We start from the raw sequence: 24,801 nt of genomic DNA, 5'->3' as shown, positions 1-24,801 counted from the left end.
TTAATCCACCATGAAAAAAAAACAGTAAAATCCGCGAAATTTTACGTCATTTATTATTAAACACATAAGTTAAGAAATATTACCGTTTCAGAAACATTTAATAGCTAAATGAATTGAGTCATTGCTTCACATTCAAATTTTCTAATCACTCTACTTTTGATATTTAAAGCTTAGATACGATAATGGATTGTAAAGATCAGAAAATCAGAGTTTTTTCGTTGCAAATACTCAATTCCTGTAGTGAGAGAAAGAGCGGTTTGAACCGGCGTTGAAACTCTTTAAGTATCTTGATCTTTCATAGAAAGAATGACAATGACTGAGGTATCTCAAGTGTATGTTGGTTATCTAGTTGAAAGTAGGAAGGATTGGAGTTTAAACATTGAACAGGGGGTTCTAGTTATTCAACAAAATAGAATTGTTTTCAGAGCAAAGGTTAGTATCTATTATCTAGATATTTTTTAAGCAATCTTAAAATTTTTTTAAGTTTGAGTTTTAGAGAATGATCTTTTTAAAAAATAATTAGATTAACAATAATAAATCAAAATATTAACGACAATAATGATTATTTATAGTATTTATGCAATAATGCAAAAAGGGTTTATAGATTTGTGATTATGAAATGAACAAGAGAGCGTACTAGTAAAAGTATATTTTGTACATTTTGTAAAGGTTAATTAAAGATCGTACTGGTAAAGTAAAGAACCAGACAACTGTGGAATAGGAAGAGGCCATAGCAATAACTTAAATGGTTATATGATGTTGATGCAAAGCAAATAGTTTACTAGTTACTTATCAAATCAGTTGTAAAAGTTAAATTGGTCTGTTTACACTGCACAATTGCTCTGTCTCAATGGACTATTTAAAGTCTAATATTCTTAATCCTATTCCAGAGTTTTCTGGTACTCACTGTACACAGTACAATATAGTTTTGTAAAGATTTATAAACTAATGAGTGTACTGAAAAAGCACAATAACATGGTGTTTTTTATGGATTAAAACACTTGAAAGTGTACTTTAAAAAAGCAAGATGATTTTGTATAGGTTGTATAGGTTGTATAAGTGTACTTGAAAAGTACAACCAATCTAAGTAGGTTTCTGAACTTGAAAGTGTACTAGAAAAGTACAACAGATTTTGTAGATGTTTCTGAACTTGAAAGTGTACTTGAAAAGTACAAGAATATTGTGCATAGGTTTCTGAACTTGAAAGTGTACTAGAAAAGTACAACAGATTTTGTAAATGTTTCTGAACATGAAATTAAGTGTACTGGAAAAGTACAAGAAGATTGTGTATAGGTTTCTGAACTTGAATATGTACTGGAAAAGTACAAAAGATTGTGTATAGGTTTCTGAACTTGAATATGTACTGGAAAAGTACAATGTAGCCAGGAATGATGTAACTGTACTGAGCTCCTCCCAGTTTCTAATGCCTGGTCTAATAGATACTCACATCCATGCTTCACAGTTCCCTAATGCAGGTAGAAAATTGATTAAAGCAATATATCTATTTTAGAATTTAAAGATACTTCTTATCTTCTTATCAAACCTTTCTCATTTCTAGGTTTATCTTCTAGTAAAATATGTATCCTGCTATTATGTCTACTATATGTATAACGATCTGGTTAATCTGCTGAAGAATATCCAGTTTTAACTTTCTAAAAAAAACTAAATATACAGGTGTTTGTGCTTGAAAAAAATCTGTATAATAGCTAGGTTTATCTTCGTATAAAACCTGTTGAATATCCAGGTTTCTCTGCTTATAAAACCTTTAAAATATCAAGGTTTCTCTGCTTATAAAACCTGTAAAATATCCAGCTTTCTATGCTTATGAAACCTGTAAAATATCAAGGCTTTTCTGCGTATAAAACATGTAAAATATCTAGGACTATCTGCTTAAGTACCCTGTAAAATATCTAAGACTGTCTCCTTTTAAAACCTGTAAAATATCCAGTTTATCTGTTAATAAAACCCATAAAATATCTAAGTTTAGCTTCGTATACAACCTGTCAAATATCCAGGTTTATGTACTTATAAAACCCGTAAAATATCCAGGTTTATCTGCTTATCAAACCTGTATAATTACTAGGTTTATATTCTTTACAAATCTGTAAACTATCCAAGGATATCTACTTAAACCTGTAAACTATCCAAGGATATCTACTTAAACCTGTAAAATATCCAGGTTTAGCTCTGGAGCTCCCCCTGTTAGACTGGTTGGAGAAGTATACCTTTCCGACAGAAGCAAAGTTTTCCAGGCCTGAGTTTTCAGTTGAGGTAAATATTTAATTCATCAGGATATTCTCAGGTTCGCTGGATGCCAAAGAACTAGAAACTTTCCCCAATACGGATCTGACTGTAATGGTGGTAGGTTTGGCAAGACCTCAAACCAAGGAAATCGAAATATTTTTGGAAAGTTACAATATAATGCATACAGCATAATGCATACACATACATGTCATGTACTCGTATGTATGTATGTTATACTTTTACTGTACTGTACTGCACTGTACTATAAAATTTATGGAAGTGAAAAAAATTGGTTTTACTTTAGGTGTACAATAGATGTGTACGTGCTACCCTTGACAGCGGAACTACTACAGCTGCATACTTTGCTACAATACATAGGAAATTTTAACATAAAAAATATGTGGATAGTTTTCTTTCTAGAATATCTTTCTTAACCTTCTATCTCATGACTATGTAATAATACTGGCCAAACTGAAAGAATGGTTGAATAAAAAAAGGCAATTTCCTCTATGTTTATAATTTTTCCACCATTTAAAATAAATAATACATTTTTTTAGAACATGAGATCAAAATTATTTTTCATTATTTTTCGAGGGCTAAGAAAAGTTATGTTAATACAAATGAATAATTGTAAAGAAATGAGATGATTCGTTCTGTTCTTATGGAGTTGTTATTTTTGATGTTTGAAACACTCGAAACATTTATGTTTTTCTGTAAAAAAAGATTACATAAAAGGCAAAAATTTACTGAACAAGTAAATTTACGACAAAGATAATTTAATATTAAACTTCAATAGTTGAACGGAAAGGAAAAACTTAGATAAGCTTGAAGTAAATAAATAATGTAAAAGCAGAGTTATTAAATGTTTTAAAAGTTTTCAAAGCAAAATTTTATCAAAGTTCTTTCAGAATTTCAACATGCATTAATATCTTATACCAAGCCTTTTTGTAATATATAATTAAAGATGGGGTTTCAGACAAGGATCATACCCCCCCCCCCCCCGTCTATAATTTATATACACTTAAAAAGTGAAACAAAAAATCCTTAATGGATTGTATACAAAATATATATCTTTTCACTGCGTTTGAGCTCCTAGCTCATAACCTTGCGCCGCGGCGCTCGGCCATGTTTCATAACCTTGTCCCAAATCTTGAGCAATATATGAGTACCCTTTAGTAGTAGAATTCCATATGTACGGATATTTTCTATCAAATGAACAATCTTATTGTATAATAAAATCCATACAAACTTTTTCTTTTACTTTACTAAAGCTAATTTAATAATCTCTAATTACATAAGAAGAGGCGTAAATTGATTATCATCCAGTGTATTAGGTTCTTCCTTCTTTTCAATGCTAATTAGTTCCCCCAGACAATATACCCATATTAGCCGTAATTTATCAGTACACTGTACAATCATCAGCAGATTTACTCCGCTATATTAGCCGTAATATATCAGTACACTGTACAGTATACACTGTACAATCATCAGCAGATTTACTCCGCTATATTAGCCGTAATATATCAGTACACTGTACAGTGTACACTGTACAATCATCAGCAGATTTACTCCGCTATATTAGCCTTAATATATCAGTACACTGTACAGTGTACATTACCTACAATTATCATTTTAAAATTAAATATCATCCTGTTGCTTATAAGTCATTGTCAAATTAATCTAATCAATGTTTGACACTTGCTTTTAAAAACTGGATACAAGAAAAAGAAAATTTCCCAATTTCATGATTTTTCACATGTTTAAAATGTAAAATGTATTTAGAGAATCTAGCGAAATTTTAGCCAAGGTGTGTCTACAACTTGGACAAAGAGCATTTGTTGGAAAGGTTGGAATTTTTAAATATAAAACTTGAAACTAAAATAGATAACGAAATATTGAAATCTTACATGTTTTTCATCATAACCCCTTTTATCGAAGAGCTATTAACCCTAAACAGGCGGGGGGGGGGGGGGTTGAACCCCTCCCCCCTTTTTAGTTTTGTTTGCCCTAGCACTCTCAATTTTGACACTATCACCGTGATATTTTGTGACTCTTAATAAATAGTAATTTAAAGGATGTTTTGTGAAAAAAAATATTTTTTTTATTTATAGGGTATGGTACAGGACAGGGTGGAAAAAAAGTCCGGTGTGTGAAGAAAAATCTAAAATAGCCCATCACTTTTATGTGACTAAAGACACAGATCTAAAAACTATAATTTAGAAAAGCCCTTGAAAAGCGCATGTAGAAAAATGTGTCACACTTTGATATTTGTTTTTAAAAAAAAATTTATTTTTTCATTTCCACCCTCCCTAGCACCCAAGCTATTAAAGTTATCGGTCTATATTTCTGTCTATGAAAAATTGGACTACGAACATGCATTTCAACCCTGTACCTATTCTCTAATGCCTTTTCTAGGGTTGGGGAGGGGGCGCCAGCCTTTATAGGGTTAAGAAGAATAAGAACGTTTAATAATTCTTGTATGTAGGATATGTAACCGGATATGTTTAATTTTCTCCTAATTTTGCATCAAATAAAACTAGAGAAGCTCCGAGGTCACGAAATCTTAACAGTAATACGTGTAGACGTGATTCAAACTTTTCTATCAGCTTGAACCGCCGTACAACAGAAGTGGTTCAACTACGTCTCATGGTTCAACTACTTATCGCTATTTATTAAATCTGGTCCTTGAGCACTTGACTTAAAATAAAAAATTTTAAATCCCTATAAATTTGCAACCTCATGTCTGAGACAATTGAAATTTCAAACTGTTCTTTCTCCATACATCAAATTTTGAAAGTTTGACAGATTAAAGGTTTAGAGATAGGGATTAGAAAAGTAAAGTTTGAAGATAGATACGAATTTCTTTGGTCATTAACTTTTCTAAGTGTTATTTATCCCTTTTCGAAAAGGGTAACGTCCCCCCCCCCTCTATCTCCCAATTTGAATCTATAACATTGCCTTCTTAAAAATAGTTTGATGATTTGATTATTATTCAGGTTTGCATGGACAGAAATAGTCCGGACTACTATGTTGAGAAAACTGAAGAATCTCTCGCAGAAACTCAAGCTTTTGTTAACAAGGTTCAATTTTCAAATACTTATAAACAATGTTCAATTTTGCAATATTCATAAATAAGGTTCAATTTTCAAAAATTCATAAACAATGTTCAATTTTCAAATATTCATAAACAATGTTCAATTTCACAATATTTATGAACAAGGTTTAACCTTACATTATTTATAAATAAGGTTAAATTTTACAACATTCATAAACAAGGTNGACGCCCCCCCCCCTTTAGTTGTTTTGCACTAGCGGTCTCATTTTTGACACTATTACTGTGAAATCTTTGTACTTTTGATGAATAGAAGTTTAAAGAATTTTTATTTTTTTTATTCATAAGGTACAGTAGAGGGCGGAAAAAACTGGTCCGTGTAAAAATAAATTTAAAATAGCCCATAACTTTGTTTTGACTAAAGCTACAGATCTAAAAACTTTACTTTAGAAAAGCCCTAGACAAGTGGATGAAGAAACACTTGTCACATTTGATATTTTTAAAATAAAATTCTTACATTTTTTAATCCTTTTTTGGCATTTTTTTCAACCCTCCCAAACACCTTAATTATTTAAATTATCGGTCTATTTATTTAATGAGCTGGCTTTGAAAAATCGGGCTATGAACGTGCATTTCAACCCTTTACATAAAATCTATAGCATTATAGAGGGGGGGGGGGACGTGGGACGCTCCCCCCAGACGACGACTAAAAAGGTATTTATTTATTTTAATAGGGATTAAAAGTACAAGTGGTTCTAATCCGTATATTTTACTAAATGTTAAGGGTCTAAACTGAATTTTTAAATTAAAGTTCTCCGGAATATGGTCAAATATTTAAATAACACAGAATTAAAATTTGGTTAAAATTGGAGCCAAACCTTCAACATTCATAGAGTTGGTGTCACTATCAAACCTTTATTTTCAGCGAAAATATCTTGTAACAAATAAAAAATTTGGAATATAGTTGTTTTATTGCATCAAACTATAACTTTATAATCCATATCTTTGCAACCTCATGCATAACTCATGTATGCCGAACCCATTAACACCTGATCCAATCAGGGTTCAGTCATGGTTTGTTGTTTATTCTGAACCAATTGAAAAAGTATGGCTGTAACATCTATATTTCTATCTATCTCATTATCCAATCAGAGTTATGAATCCTTTAATCAGCGCTATTTGTAAATGGAAATATTTACTTCCACTGAAACTATAGTAGCATTGGTATTTCAAACTATGATTTCCCCTTGATCAAATGCAGGATAATTCTTTTAAAATAATCATTAAATACACGCAGTCCTGGCATTTCCAAAATATGGTATACCTTTTTGTTTTGTTTTCATAATTACCTGATATACACAGTGAGAATTATAAAACTGTGGATTCGGAAGACGACTTTAGACTCGAGTTATGGTTTCAAATAGTGCAATGCGCATAAAACACACACATTATACAGCTTGCTTTGCATAAAAATCCATTTAACTAAATTGTTTGATTTTTCAGCAATTTTAAAATATACAAATTAGATTGCTTAAATGACGTTTTTCTATTCCACGGTTTAAATAGAAATACAGGGTGTACCAATAAACATGGGAATTCAGTAACGAAATCGATATCGTCTTTTTAAATAATTCTTTGATTTGGTATAGCAATACCTACTGAGAATTGAGAAAGCTGTAATCTGTACGAGTTTCGTCTGCTATGTTCACATTTTGTTTCTTTATGTTTTCACTGCGTACGGTTGTACTTGGTAAAACAAGAAAGTTGCAGAATACAAACAGAGTGAACTTGTTGGTCTTCACTGTTCATCTTGCGGAGACATTATAGGCACATATTTACCAAGGACGGTAGAATAGTAGAAGATAGGGCATTAGGAATTTATCCGAATAGTGTGTACGCTCTGAGCTGGGAACTTTAGAATGGATAAACTTTAATCCTGACTTCTTGATCCGAATATCCACTGTGGAAACTTTTCATTTTCGTCCTAATCCACTCTTACTCTCTCTCCTTGGATATCCGTTAATTGTTTTCTCCAATGAGAATATTTCTGTTCTCTCATTGGTTGCCCGCTTTTCTCTGATTGGCTGCTACAGTTTCTCAGATGATTAAATATTAATTTGAATTTATCGTTTTTCATTCACTTTTAAGATAATCTTGCAAGATTATGTTAATCTTGAGATTATCAAAAAGAGAGGATCAAGCATTAATCCCGATATCCACCATTCTAAAGTTTTCAGCTCTGTACACTTTTATATGACGTCACTGGCTGCAGTATTGGCTTTAAATTCAAACAATCAACATTAGAACTCTAGTTATCAAATAAATTATTCATTGTAGGTTGCTAAAAATGATGGGAAAATTAACGACAAGGTCATAATCTTCTAGATTTGTTTTAATCAGTTATAGGATAGGATGCTCTCCTGCTAAAATAAAGCTAATATTGTGATTTTGTTACGCATCTTATTTATTTGAAAAATACCACATATTTTAAAACAAAATTTATTAGCTGTCATTAAGAATAGTTTTGTAAAAGTCCAAAGCAGAATTTTAGGCCAGTAACACGTGAGCGAGGCCCGAAAAAAACTTGGTTTTAAGTAGCCACATTTTTTGTTACCAATTACATTGCAATCTGGTTTAGGATAAAGTTTATCTTAAAAGATAATAAAGTTATGCTTTTCTAATGGCCAACTGCGTAAAAAACGTAAGTTTTGGTGATGGAAATGCCTAAAAAGTCTTTAAATCTTTTTAAATTACAGAAAAGACGACATTTTATGGCTTCTGATTGAACCCAATTGCGGCGTCTGGTTTTGCGTATAAATCCCAATGCCTTCTCTTTATATTACAAAGCTCTTTGATATTTACAGTATTTACCTTTTCATAAAATAAACTCTTGCAGACATAATAATATTATGGGTTTTGAAATTAGGTATTACAATGCTAATTCATAACAAAGACGATATCGAATTCGTCACTGAATTCCCATGTTTTTTGGGACACCCTGTAGAATGTTGTTCAGATGTTAATTTATTTAAAAGTCAGGGAAGGGACACCAAGATTTGAATGCAAAAGTGAGTTATGTATTCTAGTTCTATCTATATTGTATGTTAAAGGCAGGATAACTCTGCAGTGTAGAAACTAACTATTCATCTTGTATACTTCTAACTTCTAGTCCTAGCAGTCCTAGCACACACTTCATCTAATTTAAAGTTTACAGGGCTCACTGCATATCCTACTCACTCTAGTGGCTAGTTGGTACAATGCAAAAATATCAACCATATTTTTTTATTTTATGAGCGAACTCAGGGCATTGTAACTTCCTTCTGAAACTTCCGGGTAAACACTGTTCCCCCTGGAAAATTCTTTAAAAATTCAAGTTTTATAAAATGGGACAAAAACTATGGAAAAGAAAGAGGACTGTTTAACAACTCTATGTATATTTATTGGATATTGTTTTTAAAAGCAAATTGTTTAAACATGGTCGCTAGAAAACTAAACTCCATTTCTTCACCGTTCTCGATCCAGAAAGTAAAGATTTTCGTGGATTTTGCTAATAATTTGTGCATTTTTAAATATTAAATGACGACATTTTTCCAGGTAAATTTTGTCAAGTTTAATAAAGTTGCCAGAACAATTTGGTTCCAATCGGTTTAGCCGTTTTGACGTTAATGAGTACAGACAAGCAGGCAGACATACAAACAAAGTATATATCTGAGGATTGGTGTATCCGCCCCTGCTTAAATTGTCAACGTTTTAGATAATTATCATTTTGTTTCTTTTTTACTCTTCTCTTTATTCAACTAAAAGTACTGTTGGCTTAATTTTAATTGACCCTTAATTTATCATGTGGCATGTCTGATACTCAACAGTACCACTCAACGTTTTATCTGATTAAGATTTTGGTTTTTCTATGTACACGTACAAGTGACTTCCTTTAAACTGTTCCCTGCGGTTATATTTTTCTTCTTTCATTCTCCAAAGAAAATAAAGATTTTATTATTTTTTTAGTATTTTCTGCCCTGGTTTGGCGTTTTCCTTGTTATAAACTAAATAATCTGCTCTGGTTTAGCGTTTTCCTTGTTATAAACTAAATAATCGCTCTGGTTTAGAGTTTTCCTTGTTATAAACTAAATAATCTGCTCTGGTTTAGCGTTTTCCTTGTTATAAACTAAATAATCTGCTCTGGTTTAGCGTTCTTCTTGTTATAAACTAAATAAGCTGCTCTGGTTTAGAGTTTTTCTTGTTATAAAACTAAATAAGCTGCTCTGGTTTAGTGTTTTCCTTGTTATAAACTAAATAATCTGCCCTGGTTTAGCGTTTTCCATGTTATAAAACTAAATGAGCTGGTTTGGCGTTTTCCTGGTTATAAAACTAAATAAGCTGCTCTGGTTTAGCGTTTTCCTTGTTATAAAACTATATAATCTGCCCTGGTTTAGTGTTTTCCTTGTTATAAAACTATATGATCTGCCATGGTTTAGAGTTTACCTTGTTATAAATCTATATAATCTGCTCTGGTTTAGAGTTTTCCTTGTTATAAAACTATATAATCTGCCCTGGTTTCGTGCATTACATATTAAATGTCGGAAAAAATATTAATTATTTATGCAGATTTCACAGAAAAAAAAATATATTAATAAACGTAATGAAAATAATACGGAGCGAAACGAATATTAAACCGAGTTCAAGGAATGTTCATCTTAGGTCAAGGAATATTTAACCTAAGTCAAGGAATATATATTCTAGGTTAAGGAAAATACAACCGAGATCAAGGAATATTCATCTTTAGGTCAAGGAATATGTAACCTAAGGAATATACAACCGAAATCAAGGAATATATAGCCTAGGTCAAGGAATATATAACCTAGGTCAAGGAATATATAACCTAGGTCAAGGAATATATAACCTAGGTCAAGGAATATATAACCTAGGTCAAGGAATATATAACCCAGGTCAAGGGATATTGTAAATATTTTTACATTGGCAATATTATTTTTGTTTTCAGAGTTTCCGTAAGAATGTTAAATGAAAAATATTTCCTGTGTCTGGTTGATTTCTATTTACTGTTAAATGGTTTTCTTTGAAATGTAGATTGTTATAGATTGTAGATTATGCATTTTATTGGGAGATTTTTTTTTAAAGTTTAACGTAAAATTTTCCCATATTCAACAATTATTCCTGTTGGAAGATAGTTGATATGCTCTTCAGTATTATGTTTGTAACTCAATTAAGTAGATACACAACTGTTATTGAAATGTGAAATAAAACCTTACTTTGAGATTTAATCTGTTGGGGGGTTTTCCGTCGTATTGTCAATTGATAATGATTTCTTCTATAGATAAACTTAAAAACCCCAATTTTACTTTTTCATATTTACTATTTTATATTTATAGATATCTGAGTTGGGAGGTTCTCTGGTAAATCCTATTATTACGCCTAGGTTTGTTCCATCCTGTTCCAGACTTCTAATGTCAGGTAGAGTACTCAAAATACAGGGTGTCCCAATAAAAATGGGAATTCTAAATTAAATCGTCTGCAGGAAATATTACCTGAGCTAAAATTAGAAATTAGAATTGTGGATATCAAGATAAATCCTTGATCTCATCTTTTCTTTAATCTTAAGATTATTTTAATCTTTAGTTTGTATCCGGGAAAGTATCTAAAATCAAGTGTCGATTGTGGAAAGCGAACAGAAGCCGGGAAATTTGAAATTTTTCGCGCCGTTTATTGAGAGAACTCTGATTGGGCGGAATCTAGTAAAATTCCCACAAAGAGAGATAAGGAGCGGATTAAGCAGAAATGAAAAGTGTTAACAGCATGGATATTAAGATTAAGCGATCAGTATTAAGGATATCTAATTTAAAAGTTTCAGCTCAGAATACAGTTATTTAAGAAAAATTTAGAGAACTCCTAGTCCTGTGTTTCCCAAATATATTGCATCTTTTCTAGAATCTCAAGTTCTCAAATCCTTATACCTTTTCAACCTAATGGTGTGAACCTTAGATATTTTAAAAATGTTATCTTAGAATATCTTAGGTCTACGACTTTGGGTTAGAAAAGCGGGGTAGGTGACTAAAAACCAAATATTTCCGTCTAATTTGAAGATACAACTACAAGAAAAGTAGAACATATTTTGGAAAGCCAAACCAACCTTAACCACATTTTTAGGATGTTCATTAGACGGAGCATGATCATTTGCTATCAACTCACTTGCTATCTACTCACTTGCAATCAGCCTCATTTGCTATCAGCCTGACTTGCTATCCCCTCATTTGCTATCAATTCACTTGCTATCTGTTTCACTCGCTCTTGGCCTCACTTGCACTCAGGCCTCACTTGCTCTCGCCACACTTGCTATCCAGCCTCACTTGCTCTCGCCACACTTGCTATCCAGCCTCACTTTTTATCAGGTCAATTTGCTATCAGGCCTCACTTGCTATCAAAACGTTTGCTCTCCAGCCTCAACTGCTATCAATGCGCATCTGCTATCCAAAACTATCAAAATACGTTGCTATCAAAATTAGTTGTTTCCTAAACAAGTTGCTGTCAAAACCAGTTCTTAGTTGCTATCATAAACTTGTTTCTTGATCAATAAGTTGCTATCAAAACCAGTACTTATTTGCTATCAAAAACTTGTTTTTTCTCAATAAGTAGCTATCAAAAATAGTCCTTAGTTGCTATCAAAACGTGTTGCTTTCTAAATAAGTTGCTATCAAAACCTGTTCGTTGGATTCCTTTACTAGAAAGCTAAGGTTGATACCTTATCATTGCCAGCGAATGAAGATTTCCAAATGTTGAGAAATTTGCAGATTTTTAGGAGAGAAAAAAAATGGTAAAAATAAGGATTGAGAGGAAGTCGAAAATTTGACAGCAAATGATGATTGATAGCAAAATTGTTGATTACAACATGAGGATTGATAGCAAATTGGCCTGATAGCAAGTGAAGCTTGATAGCAAAAGTGTCGATAGCTGTTAAGGCCGGATAGCAAATGAATGTGATCGCAACTGAGTTGATGTGTTTGATAGCAAATGTTTGGATAGCAAGTGAGGCTGATATCAACTGATTTTGATTGCAAGTGAATTGATTGCAAATGATCGTGCTCCCGTTAGATATATGAAATCTTATTCGTTTTATAAATTTGCTTTTCATATTATTCTTATTCTGATTTCAGCTGAAAACATGGGTGTAGCGCAATAATGTACACAATTTGGAGGACTGTTGAGCTTGACATACAATAACCATTCTTTAAGAATATTTATGATCAAAGCAAATATAAAAGAAAATGTGACATAACGATTCATCTTTATTCAAATATTGAGATTTTAATTCAAAGCTGAAAAAGTGTTTAGTTCCAACAATAAGTTAATACAACACTATTCAAATATACAAGCATACACGCATTTTGGGTTGGTTAGCGGGGGAGTAAGAAATACGACAGGGTATCCGAGAAAAAAGGATTCATTCAAATTAAAAAAAAAACTTAGAAAAAAATTGAAAGAAGTGAAGAAAAAAATGTTGTAATGCAGACAAAATTTGTTGTTTGTTACCGGCCGGAATGTTTCTTTTTTACAGGTTAAAAAACTTGGATTTAAACCGAAACTGCAAAGAATGTTTTTCTGAAAAATATAGGAAAAAATATAATACCTATCGTCTTTTTACCAGATTCGAAATTGTTGACGAACATTCTCTTTCTAAATTTAACAAGCTTAGAAACTCACTTAACTGAAAACATTCTACCCAGTTCCCCAATCAAAATATTAGGCAAATCTGTTCAAGGGTTCATGAGTTATGATCGGACATACAAACAAACAAACATCACAACAGAAACTACGACTTTATATACAGAGATGTATCTATATTCTATTTTATTCTATTCTATTCTATTCTATTCTATTCTATTCTATTCTATTCTATTCTATTCTATTCTATTCTATTCTACTAGGCTTCGTGCCCATCTTCTATTTCAATTGTGAACATTTTCTCTTTGTATTCATTGTAAAACAATAAAAAAAAGTTCGCGGATTTTTTAAAAAAGATTTCGTAGATTTTTAAAATTTAATGAAAATAAAATTTTGTTGGATGCTTAAGTTTTGAAATTTTAATCATCCATGGAGTCATGTGACGTCCCACACAAAATTTGTGCCCAATCGGTTAAAAATACAGACTGACAGACAAGCAAAGTACATGTATAGATTGACCTCACCATTTCAGGTTTAAATCTCAAAGGAATTGAGTCTTTGCCACAAACTCTGCTTTTCTAAATCTTATATCTTTGGATTCCAATGTCGTAGACCTTAGATATTTGAAACTATGAATTCTGTTAGATCAAATAATATAAGTTTGAAATATCAAAGTTTTACGACATTGGACTCCAAAGATATAGGGATTATAAAATCAGAGTTTGTGGCAAAGACTCAATTCCTTTTAAATGAATTTTGAACCCTCTATTTATTTAGAGTTGGGGCGTATAGCTAAGGAAAAGAACCTGCATATCCAGACCCATCTATCCGAGAATAAAAAAGAAGTTGAATGGGTTCGTGAATTAGAATCTGATTGTCAAACATATGCACAGGTATAATCTTATAAAATACACAAGGAAAAGAACAATGTAATATATTTCTATTGAACCTTGTAGAAAACATGTGTATGTGTTCTCTTTGTCATAGAAAACAGCTGATTGATATTCTGCATACAGTTTACAGAATACAGATCCTTTCCTTTCATAACCAATAATTAGGCTTAGCTGGTTATATCTTAGGTCTTTGAACCTAGATATATCTCTATCCTTGAACCTGGATATATCTCTTTCCTTGAACCTGGTTATATCTCTATCCTTGAACCTAGATATATCTATCCATGAACCTGGATATATCTCTATCCTTGAACCTAGATATATCTCTATCCTTGAACCTAGATATATATCTATCCTTGAACCTGGATATATCTCTATCCTTGAACCTAGATATATCTCTTTCCTTGAACCTGGATATATCTCTATCCTTGAACCTAGATATAGCTCTATCCTTGAACCTAGATATATTTCTATCCTTGAACCTAGATATATCTCTATCCTTGAACCTAGATATATTTCTATCCTTGAACCTAGATATATCTCTATCCTTGAACCATGATATATCTCTATTCTTGAACCTAGATATATCTCTATCCTTGAACCTAGATATATCTCTATTTTCCTTATTACTACATACAGCTCTATTGCATGCTTGAACCAAGTGAAATCTGGAAAAAAAATCAAATTTTAATCAATTCCTTGATAGAACCTTCATGGATACTTTTCCTGATATTTTGAACAATCTGTCAGGAAATGGATTTGTTTGCGATCTTTTAGTTAAATTTTTTTTAAAAATATTTTTGTAATCTAATAGAATATTAAATTTCTCGGTAAATACGATGATTTTAGACTATATCTGCAGCTCTTAAATAAGAATCTTTATCATCTTTATGTATATCTACAATATACAAATATTTTAGATATATCTGCAAATATATGCATATATATATATGCAGATATTTGAATCGTGGATAGTAAACATGTTCTCTTCATTTTATAACGAAATATAATAACTCACAGTGTGTCCCAATAAACATGGAAATTAATAAACGACTTGAAATTCGTCTGTGATTTCCGATAGTAGAAAAATGATCAAGAATATATTTAAAACAAAGAACATTCAACTTAAAGGCTTTCGAAAATTCGGTCTGCTTTTTTGGTATCTTCAAATTTGACGGAAATATGAAATATTTAGAAGATTTCGTTGTTATTTAATAATTTAGAATCTGGTCAGATTTCTTAATATCTCTGTCAATGTTGCAGGTAAACCACATTTTGGAAATTTGAAGACCAGTTGTTTTGATTTTAACTTTTTTAATTGTGTTAATACAGAAATTGTATTCACGTAATATTGCCACACGGAACAAAGAAGATATAGAAGTCGTCACATAATTCCCATGTTTATTGGGACACACTGTATGAGATTAACATACCACTTACTTTAATACGGTTATAGAACGGACACGGACAATTTGGTGTTCTTTAAACACTTTAATAGCCGTCAGCTCATTGCTGCAGGATTATCATAAACACTTTAATAGCTGCCAGCTCATTGCTGCAGGATTAGCATAAACACTTTAATAGCTATCAGCTCATTGCTGCAGGATTATCATAAACACTTTAATAGCTGTCAGCTCATTGCTGCAGTATTATCATAAACACTTTAATAGCTGTCAGCTCATTGCTGCAGTATTATCATAAATACTTTAATAGCTGTCAGCTCATTGCTGCAGGATTATCATAAATAAAAGATGAACACTTTCTCGTCTCTCCTATTAAACTTTATAACGAGAAATCGGATTCTTTAATTCTTGAAATATATCATGCATAGAGAAATCTGATTCTGTTAACTTGTTACTAAGGACTGGTTTAAATAGATTATTAAGTACAAAAGGTCAACGTGAGATTTGAAGAAGTTATTCATGATGTCATTGGTTCCAATTCCTGTTATTTAATACAAAATAAAACAGTATATAAAAAAAGAAAGAAAAAAACACTGAAAGCTTCAATAATTTCACTGCAGATTTCAGCAATTTTGTATAAAGGAATTATATCTTTGCCACAACTAAAATTTGATAATCCTTATATCTTTGCAACCTCATGGTGTAAACCGTTGATATTTCAAACTTAAATCATTTGATCTAACAGAATTTAAAATATATTGAAAAATGATCATCAATCAATGATAATTTAGCAAACAAAAAACATCTAAAAATTGTATTCAGCCCTTCATAGCACTCCAACCCCGTACCCCCCCCCCCGCTCTTAATATATAATAATCGTATTGTTCAGGTTTATGAGAAATGTGGACTTCTAACTCGTAAAACAATTCTAGCTCACGCTGTTCATCTTTCAGATCAGGAACTAGAAACTATCAGGTACATGTAATAGTTAAATTAAAACCAGTATTTTCTAAATTTCATTTTGCTAGCTTATTCACTTTATTGAATAAAAGGAAAGAAATGGAAATCAAACGAGCTGCACATCTTGGTCATAACGATCAGCTCCACCTCCACTCAAGCCAGTTCGTACTCGACTAACTCCTCCAGCCTCCTTCCCTGAACATCTTGTGCTTGAACCCTAGTTTCGGGAATCCCAAGACAGGGATTTCCAGGGAAGCTACGGGCCCCAAATTGACGGAATTCTTTAAATATCCCTGCAATCTAGAAACAGAGAAACAGGGTATATATTTCCCCAGAATATTATTTACAACACAAAAATTCCTATTTTGACATCTTCTGTAGGTTGGTTTTATTTTCACTGAGCCTCACTCCGTAAGTCGAGTCTAAGAGTTTTTACTTTTTAAGTTGTCTGTTACCAAACAATAGGGTTGGACTATGTCAGTTCTTGATGATTGTTGATTAAGGAGTTGAGTCTTTGCCACAAACTCAAATTGTCTAATGCCTGTGCAACCCTATTTCGTAGACCTTTCAGATTCAAGGCTATGAATTCCATGCTAGATTACATGGTCTAACTTTGAAATATCAAAGAATTACACCATCAGGTTTTAGATATATAGGAATTAAAACATTTCAAATCTCACTTCCTTTCTACATATATTTCAAACAAAAATGTAATCCCCCCCCACCCCAAGCAAAGTAAATATAAATACAACTTGCAAATATCTTTGATAAAAATTGAAGAAAAAGAGATGAAAAGTCAACCTGAAAACTAAAACCTATAATCCAATACAATTCAATTCAATGCCAACTTGCGAAGACGGAATAGCAATTGATTAACCCTATTCCCGCTGGGGGGGGGGTCAATTTGACCCCCCCCTGTAGTTTTTTCTACATAACTCAAAAAGTATTGGTCTGAGGCTGTTGAAATTTTCTGACTTTTCTTACATACCCAAAGCCCTCCCTTTAGGCCTAAAACCGGGCTTTAATACTAACTGCCTGAGTCCTCAGGCACACTGCCTGAATGACTGCTTTTGCCTGTAGCAAACTAAATCTTTGTTTTGACCCACTTTCACTTGTCAGATTTTGATAAAATTTAGCTTTTTGGAAAGCCTATGACATAAGGAAATGGATTGCATAAGTTTTGCGGAAAAAAAATTGCAAATTTTTTGCAAAAAACCTGTCAAAGGAAATTTGCACATTTTTAGTTTTTCTTGATTAAAAATCAGGTTATTTAAAATTTTGCAAAAATTTTTGCATATTTGAAATGGCATGGTCAAGGGCTTTTCAAAAATGTATAATTTGTCATTTTTTGGACAAATTTTTTTTGCAAACATTTTTACTATAAAACTGGATTTTGCGATAAAAAATTCAATTTTCGCAAATTTGCACATTTTTTTGCAGATTCTAAAAGTAGAGCACAAGAGCTTTCTAATGATGTATCATTTGTCATATTTGGACATAAAACATGGGATTTAGAGGGGGGGGGGCAAATTGACCCCCCCCCCCAGCGTATCCTGGTTTTCAAGTACCCCAGCGGGGATAAGGGTTAATCTTTTATTTTAGATATTTTTTCATGTTTTGATAAATATTTTTCTCAGTCTACTCCATCATTGCGTGATTTCTTTTTAAAACCACAAAAATTTTAAATTGCAAAATATGATAAACTGCTTAAAATATGTTATACAGCTTAAAATATGAAGAGTGTGGAAAATTGTATTTCTCACAATGCTAATTTGAAAAATGAAAGCCAAGGAACCAAAACCAAATTCACGGTGGACAAGGGTCAATTTGAATTCGAACCGGTCCGGCAAGTACCGCCCCGCCCCATCATATGCAGGCGGTCAGACTGTAGTTTAGTGTGCTCTTGATAATTACTACAAAGTCATTGAATGGAAATTTACTTTCAATCCAATTAATCAAACTTTATATAATTCTCGTGTCGTCTTTGTTTCCCAGTTTATTCTGAAAATTACTTTAAAAACTAACTTTTAAAAAAGTTCTTCGCTTCGTTAACGATCGTTAACGACGACCCTTCATAATAAAGACCGTACATTTGATGACAACCGTCCTTCTTTAACGATCTGTAGTGTAGAATTAATAATCTTTACACCAATGTCGTAATTTCAATAATTATCAATCATTACCTTATCCAATAACTTATCAGACTTCTAGGGATTAAATTCAAGATTAAAGATGACTATACTAATTCAAATATGAAGCCTGGGGTTTACGATTTTCTACCATTTAACTTTTCTTAATCTATGTATATTTGGGAAGGTGATTTTCATAGTCGACCACCATTTTTTAAGTACCCCTTTACTCAAACCTACACATACACCCTTCAATATTTACAAATACAATTATTTACATAAAGAATGACGAAACATACCTTGTTGCTTATGATCAAAATTAGAATTTTCGTTATTTTTACGAAAGCTGAAAGAAAACAATAAAAAACGATCGTTATTCGTTTTCTGAAAGTTCAAAAAGAGTTGGTCGTTTTCAAAGAAGAGTTTTGATTAGGGAGTATAACTCTGGAGTATCTCATTGTCCTAACTCTAACTTCAGTCTCAAGTCTGGAGTTTGTGATGTACGAAGGATGAAGAATAAAGGAGTTAAGGTTAGTTTCATTCATAGGATCGGTAATTCAAGATTTGAACCGGCGTTATGGTGGTTCTTTGACGCAGCTCAATTTCATTAAATTTTGTCCTAGTGTACAGTTTAGAACATCAAACTTGAGCAGTAAACCCTGGTTTCACAAACCTGTTTTTTATTCTTTTTTAATATAAGGTTTCTCATGACCAAGAAATTTAGGAGCGCTGCATATTATCAAAAAACAAACTATTTAAAATACAAAAACAAAGAATGTCAAAATACGAAACAAACAAAATCAAAATATATCAAAACCAAATTTTAATTTACTTTCACTGTTGATAAACCCTTTTTAAATTGAGATGGGCTATTATTCGAGAAAAATACTATTTCTGATTTGTAAATAGAAAATGACTTGGTTTTCTTAAAATGTTGATAAGATATTTTTTTTGGTTTTGCATTTAATAAATTTTGTCGTTTGATATGTTTTGTAGTTGATATGTTTTTCATTTGTTTCCTATTTGATATTTTTCATTGTGGATATGTTTTGTAGTTGATATGTTTTTCATATGTTTCCTATTTGATATTTTTCATTGTGGATATGTTTTGTATTTGATCAGGTCTCGCGACGGTATGTTTTGTAGGAAATATGTTTTGATTAAAGTTTTTGTTTTAATAGGTTTCTTAGAGATATGTCATCTTGATAAATTTGCATGAAGTGTGACGGATTTGGACCTACTGCAAGGCCTTGTCAGCTGTCATCCTATTAGTGTCATTATCTAGGTTTCAATTCCTGTGGCAATTAAGGCCTGTTTTCTTGCTTGGAATCTTGCAAATATTTAATATCAAATATTTTAATTTAACTAATATTTTTATCAGGAAAACAATTTTGCAAGTCATTTGTTAAAAAAAGGTGTGGCTCAAAAAAGATTTCCCTAAATTTATGATTTTTTAGAGTTAAAAAAATCTTTTTCGTTTTACGTTTTGTATATGTACTAAACAGCAAGGAAATTGTTAATTATTCAAAATATAATTTGATATTTTTACCATATTTTTCCATTAATTCTGTCAATAAAGTCTCATGTCAAAACAAAACAATGATGAAGCTTGAGCTCGTATAATTAAAGACAAGGTGGTGTTTAGAATTAGGAGCTTATGGATTAGGTTCTGATTTATTTCATAATCTATGAGAGTTTGATTTGGCGTATTTCCGTACTGCATATCTAGGTTGGGTTGGGTAAATATAAACTATATATCTAGGTTGGGCTGGGTAAATATAAACTATATATCTAGGTTGGATTGGGAACTGATTGTTCTGGAGGGTACAGCTCCTCTATAATAAACAGTATGCGACTATCTGTGCTAGCCAGCAACTCTATCAAGTTATCCAAGGAACTTGGTTTAGGAGAAGGAGCAGGAGAAGGAGAAGGAGAAGGAGAAGGAGAAGGATCTGAATATATCCCACTAGATTATGCTGACTCCGTATACCTGGCTACACTAGGTGGAGCCCAGCTCCTGGATATGGAGGAGAACCTTGGATCTCTAGAACCAGGAAAACTAGCAGATTTTCTCCTGGTGGACATGCAAGGTACCATATTTATTATTCAGCTGTTTGTTTGTTATTTTAAAAAGATTAAAGTATTGTACTTATATCATGAAAGAGAACAATCTTTGTATTGAAAGGGAAAGGGGGATTGTAATTTGTACTGGAAAGGTCTGAGAATTATAAGAAATTATAAAAATGATTTCTACATAATTTGCAACAATATCGAACAATAAACATGAAAATGTTTCGATTAAAAAATCCATTAAATATTTATTCGCACACTTAGTGTGCAAATATAATTTTGTAACTTTCTACAAATGTACTATTCTATAATCTAAAATGTCAGAATTCTGACGGTTTTCCAATCAAAAGAACAACATTAAATGTTAATTAATTCTGGAAACTCATTAAAAATTTCATATTATCTAAGAGCCTGATGCATTTGCTATTTAGTGAAACTTGAAATGCATTGATTTTTTTTATAAATTAAAAGATATTTACTTTATCTGAAATAAACAAAAATCAAGCGTAAATTTTAGGATCGATCAGATTCACACTATGAAGAGTTGCATGTATTTTAAAGTGACGAGGGATGCATTTTTTATACGCATAAAAATTTTACATAGAATGTATTAATTGTTTTAGATTTAGTATTCAAGAAGTCAATATTTTGTCGTCTTTTTGGGGGTTCCTTTGTGTCCATTAGACCCATTTTTTGTGGCAACCAACATGAATCCAAGGAAGATTTTTAAATGGTGAAAGTAAAAATGTTTTATAGAAATTTGTTTGTTTGTAAATTCGTCAATGCAAACAGTTAAATTGTTACAAAGAAAAAGACACACGGTGCCCTGAACCCTAAAATCCTGGTAATGGAAGTCGATGTGAGTTAAGTTTATTGCAAAATATCAGCGTTGAGGGGAAATCAAGTGGTTAAGTTCCATTAATAAATACCAAATAAAAGAAAACCATTAGACTAATGTTACCATCATTAAAGAGATAATAAGGAGGACTTAATTACACCGTTCATATTCAATATACAGTCGGTCATTCACCAATATTTATTCTGGGCTAAGAGAACACTTCCCAGCTCTTTTATTGATAGTATTAGCTTTTAATGCGAATCTACGGCAAGCCTTTCTACTTTATTTTAAAATTAGGCAACTAAACTTTCTTTGCAAGTAAACCTATTTAGCTTAGAACTTTAAACCAAACTAAGAACATTCACATGTTTCTTCCAAATTCACAAATTGTAAAATGGATGAGGCTCACAAGAATTCCCAAGACCTCATTTTAATCTGTAAATAAAATAAAAATGTTTAAAATAGAAGTAAAATATTTTCAATCCAAGCCCACACAACAGACCTCGTTGCCTTGTATGGTGGGAGTGCGCTCCTCTACGTTCTTCTGTGAAGGAGTCACCTCCGCGCCGTGCGTCTACTTGTCCGCGCTCACACCTGTCCGCGTATTTTACGCGAACCGGTATGAGCAGTCTAAAGTTCAAAAAGTTTATGGGATTGTTCCTGACAATTTGGATGGAGCTGGTCAATCCAAATTATTGTACTTGAAGGATATAGGGAGTTAGGATGGTTTAGCCAGCCTCAGAAAATCAATAATAGGTCAAGGGGTTTATGAGTTATGATTGGATAAGACAAACAAACGGAGATTAATCAAAAGTTTGTGTTTTCATTGGTGACTTCCCGAAATTAAAAAATATCGGAAATTTTTAAGGCCCTTTTTTAAGGCTAAGGCACTACATATAATTTGGACAGAATCGGTTTCCATTTCGACTTTTTTAGATATATACAAGCAAACAGAAAAGTCAAATTTACGAGAAAAAAATGTTTATATTGCTGATAAAAAAATCAGACAATAAAAACTGGATACCAGAGAAAACTAAAAACACAAAACAGAAAAGTTTTATTAAAAGTAAATTACAGAAAACTTTGAATTGAGATATTTTGTTTCTATAAATACCAGATTATTATAGGTCTGTTTTCTTCCAGGTGATCAGTCTCAAACTTCAGAACTTCAAACTTTTCCTCAAAATTTATTTTTTATTAACCAATCATATATTATCATTATATTCAGGGAAAAGAGAAACCACCCCCTTCGGTCACGAGAGTATTCAAAATTTTGTTCACAAATTCGTCTTCCTTGGGGACGACAGGAACATCGTCCTGGTGGTGGTGGACGGTAAAATCGTCAAGGATATCAGGAACATGCAGAATATTTAAATCTATCTACACTTGACGACAGACCCTCAACACAAGATGAAAGTTTAGATGAGATAAGAGTAACGTTCTTTCTATCTTATATCGCCTCCATTTTTTCCTTTTACATTTGGGAGTTAAATGTTTTATGTATTAATTTATAATTTTCTATTCTTAAAGAGATTGACCTAATCTTTGAAGACTGCTTTGGTTGATTTAATCTCAAAGTATACTGCATGAAAACTGTTTGATTAATTTAATCTCCAAGTTTACTGTCAGAAAACTGCTTGAATGATTTAATCTTCAATAATACTGTCTAACAACTGCTTGATTGATTTAATCTCCAAGAATACTGCTTGACACCTGCTTTGATTTATTTAATCTCCAAGTATTCTGCATAAAAAAATGTTAATCTAATCTCCAAGTATACTACATGAAAACTTCTTGATTGAATTAATCTCTAAGTATACTGTCTGAAAACTGATTGCTTGATTTAATCTCAAAGTAGATTGCTTGAAGACGGCTTTGATTGATTTAATCCCCAAGTTTACTGTCTGAAAACTGCTTGACTGATTAAATCTTCAAGTACACTCTCTGAAAAAAAACTGCTTGATTGGTTTAATCTCCAAATATGCTGTATGACAACTGCTTAATTGATTTAACCTCCATTTATACAGTATCAAAACTGCTTGATTGATTTTATCTCATAGTATACTGCATGAAAACTGCTTAATTAATTTAATCTCCAAGTATAATGTATCAAAACTGCTAAATTGATTTAATCTCCAAGAATACTGTATTAATTTAATCTTCAAGATTACTCTCAGAAAACTGCTTTGATAAACTTAATCAACAAATAAACTACTTAAAGACTGCTTTGATTGATTTAATCTCTAATTTTACATTGTCTGACACTGCCTTGATTGATTTAATCTCTAACCTTTAAAATCATCATTCTGGTTGTTACGTTTTGAGAATCGATTTTTTTAAATTAGTGAATAATAGTAAGTAATCTTATTCAGTTATTGGTTTTTGTTATATCTTATCTTATTGTCCACAAACTTTTTCTATAGATTTCCTATAATTTTTATTGAAAAGACGACATTTGATGAATTTTAAGAAATCTGCGAACAAATTCATAAAGAAAAAAATTCAATATAGTGAATATAAAGAATTAATTGATTCTAACGTTCATTTAATGAGAAAATTCCAATTAAGAAATATGTTCCTAAACATCTAATTAGTTTACTACAGAATTTTCTTTACATTTTTTATCGTCGTTATTTTACAATAAAAAAATCAATTCTCAAAACGTAACCACCCAAATAGTTCAACTAAATCTCGTTATTCATTTGTGTAGCAATTTATTTTTCCAAAACTTGACCTATGTATATTGTATAACCCACATTTTGAATTATAAACGTTAGATTTTAAGTCTTTATGCATCAAAACGACCTTTGTTATAAAGATATCTAGGTGCCTAAATTCCAGGTTTTTCTGAAAGCATAACTTTAAAGTTTTATATACATGGGTTAAAATTATTTTAGATGTTTAGTTCGTATTTTTTAATTTTATATTTTAGAATACTACATCGTTTTTTATATTAATTCATGATTTCAAGTTATTTTCTTCTTTTAAACAGATATGTATGAATTTATTGAAAAAATATGTTGATTTTTGATTTGCACACCCCGGACTAATTATAGTGAACAGCATTTGGTTCCTTCTATTTGAAATCAAACGTGTTTTGGTCTATAATTCAACAATCCTTTACCTAACAGATTTGTTTATTCTAAACTTTTTCATTCAAAATGCATATGCCAACAAAAAAGTATCCAAGGCAAAAGGCTAAAAAATTATGTTTAATGGGTCAAATTGTGATCGAAAGTCACAGCTTTCTGGAAAATTGACAGAACCGTTAAATCCACGTGGCACGACTACCTCTGAAAGGGAAGATCGTCATTATATTTACATAAAGCTTATTTTTATTTAAAAATATAAAAATTATGTTTAATACTTTATTTAAATTTTTTGTCTTTACATCTTTACCTCTAGAACTCAGTAAAACTAATGATAAATAAAGAATGTATATTATAAAAAAGGATTAAGCGTAAATGATAAATAGAAACAAAATTCAAGTTCATTTCAATTGTCGTCTTTACATTTAATTTATTGCAATTTGAAAACA

General features: G+C 31.5%; 1 protein-coding gene across 2 annotated transcripts; it reads left to right on the top strand.

Annotated features, from left to right (window-relative positions):
• Positions 1 to 286: 286 nt before the first annotated feature.
• Positions 287 to 23,488, top strand: LOC111699139 (guanine deaminase). Of its 2 annotated transcripts, none has more exons than XM_023469723.1 (12): positions 287 to 432; positions 1,343 to 1,475; positions 2,180 to 2,271; positions 2,549 to 2,622; positions 4,027 to 4,090; positions 5,241 to 5,324; positions 10,684 to 10,765; positions 13,748 to 13,863; positions 16,156 to 16,241; positions 18,834 to 18,885; positions 20,151 to 20,445; positions 22,492 to 23,488. In XM_023469723.1, exons 1-12 carry the CDS (start codon positions 307 to 309, stop codon positions 22,635 to 22,637), a joined length of 1,350 nt encoding a protein of 449 aa, XP_023325491.1. In that variant the 5' UTR covers positions 287 to 306; the 3' UTR covers positions 22,638 to 23,488. The 2 variants fall into 2 exon arrangements, with proteins under 2 accessions (XP_023325491.1, XP_023325490.1); XM_023469722.1 differs by having other exon boundaries at positions 18,789 to 18,885.
• Positions 23,489 to 24,801: the final 1,313 nt, after the last annotated feature.

This window comes from Eurytemora carolleeae, unplaced genomic scaffold, assembly GCF_000591075.1.
Source record: "Eurytemora carolleeae unplaced genomic scaffold, Eaff_2.0 scaffold37, whole genome shotgun sequence".
Taxonomy (NCBI): domain Eukaryota; kingdom Metazoa; phylum Arthropoda; class Copepoda; order Calanoida; family Temoridae; genus Eurytemora; species Eurytemora carolleeae.
Note: the sequence above shows the minus strand (reverse complement) of the source record. Positions and strands in the feature narration are given on the sequence as shown.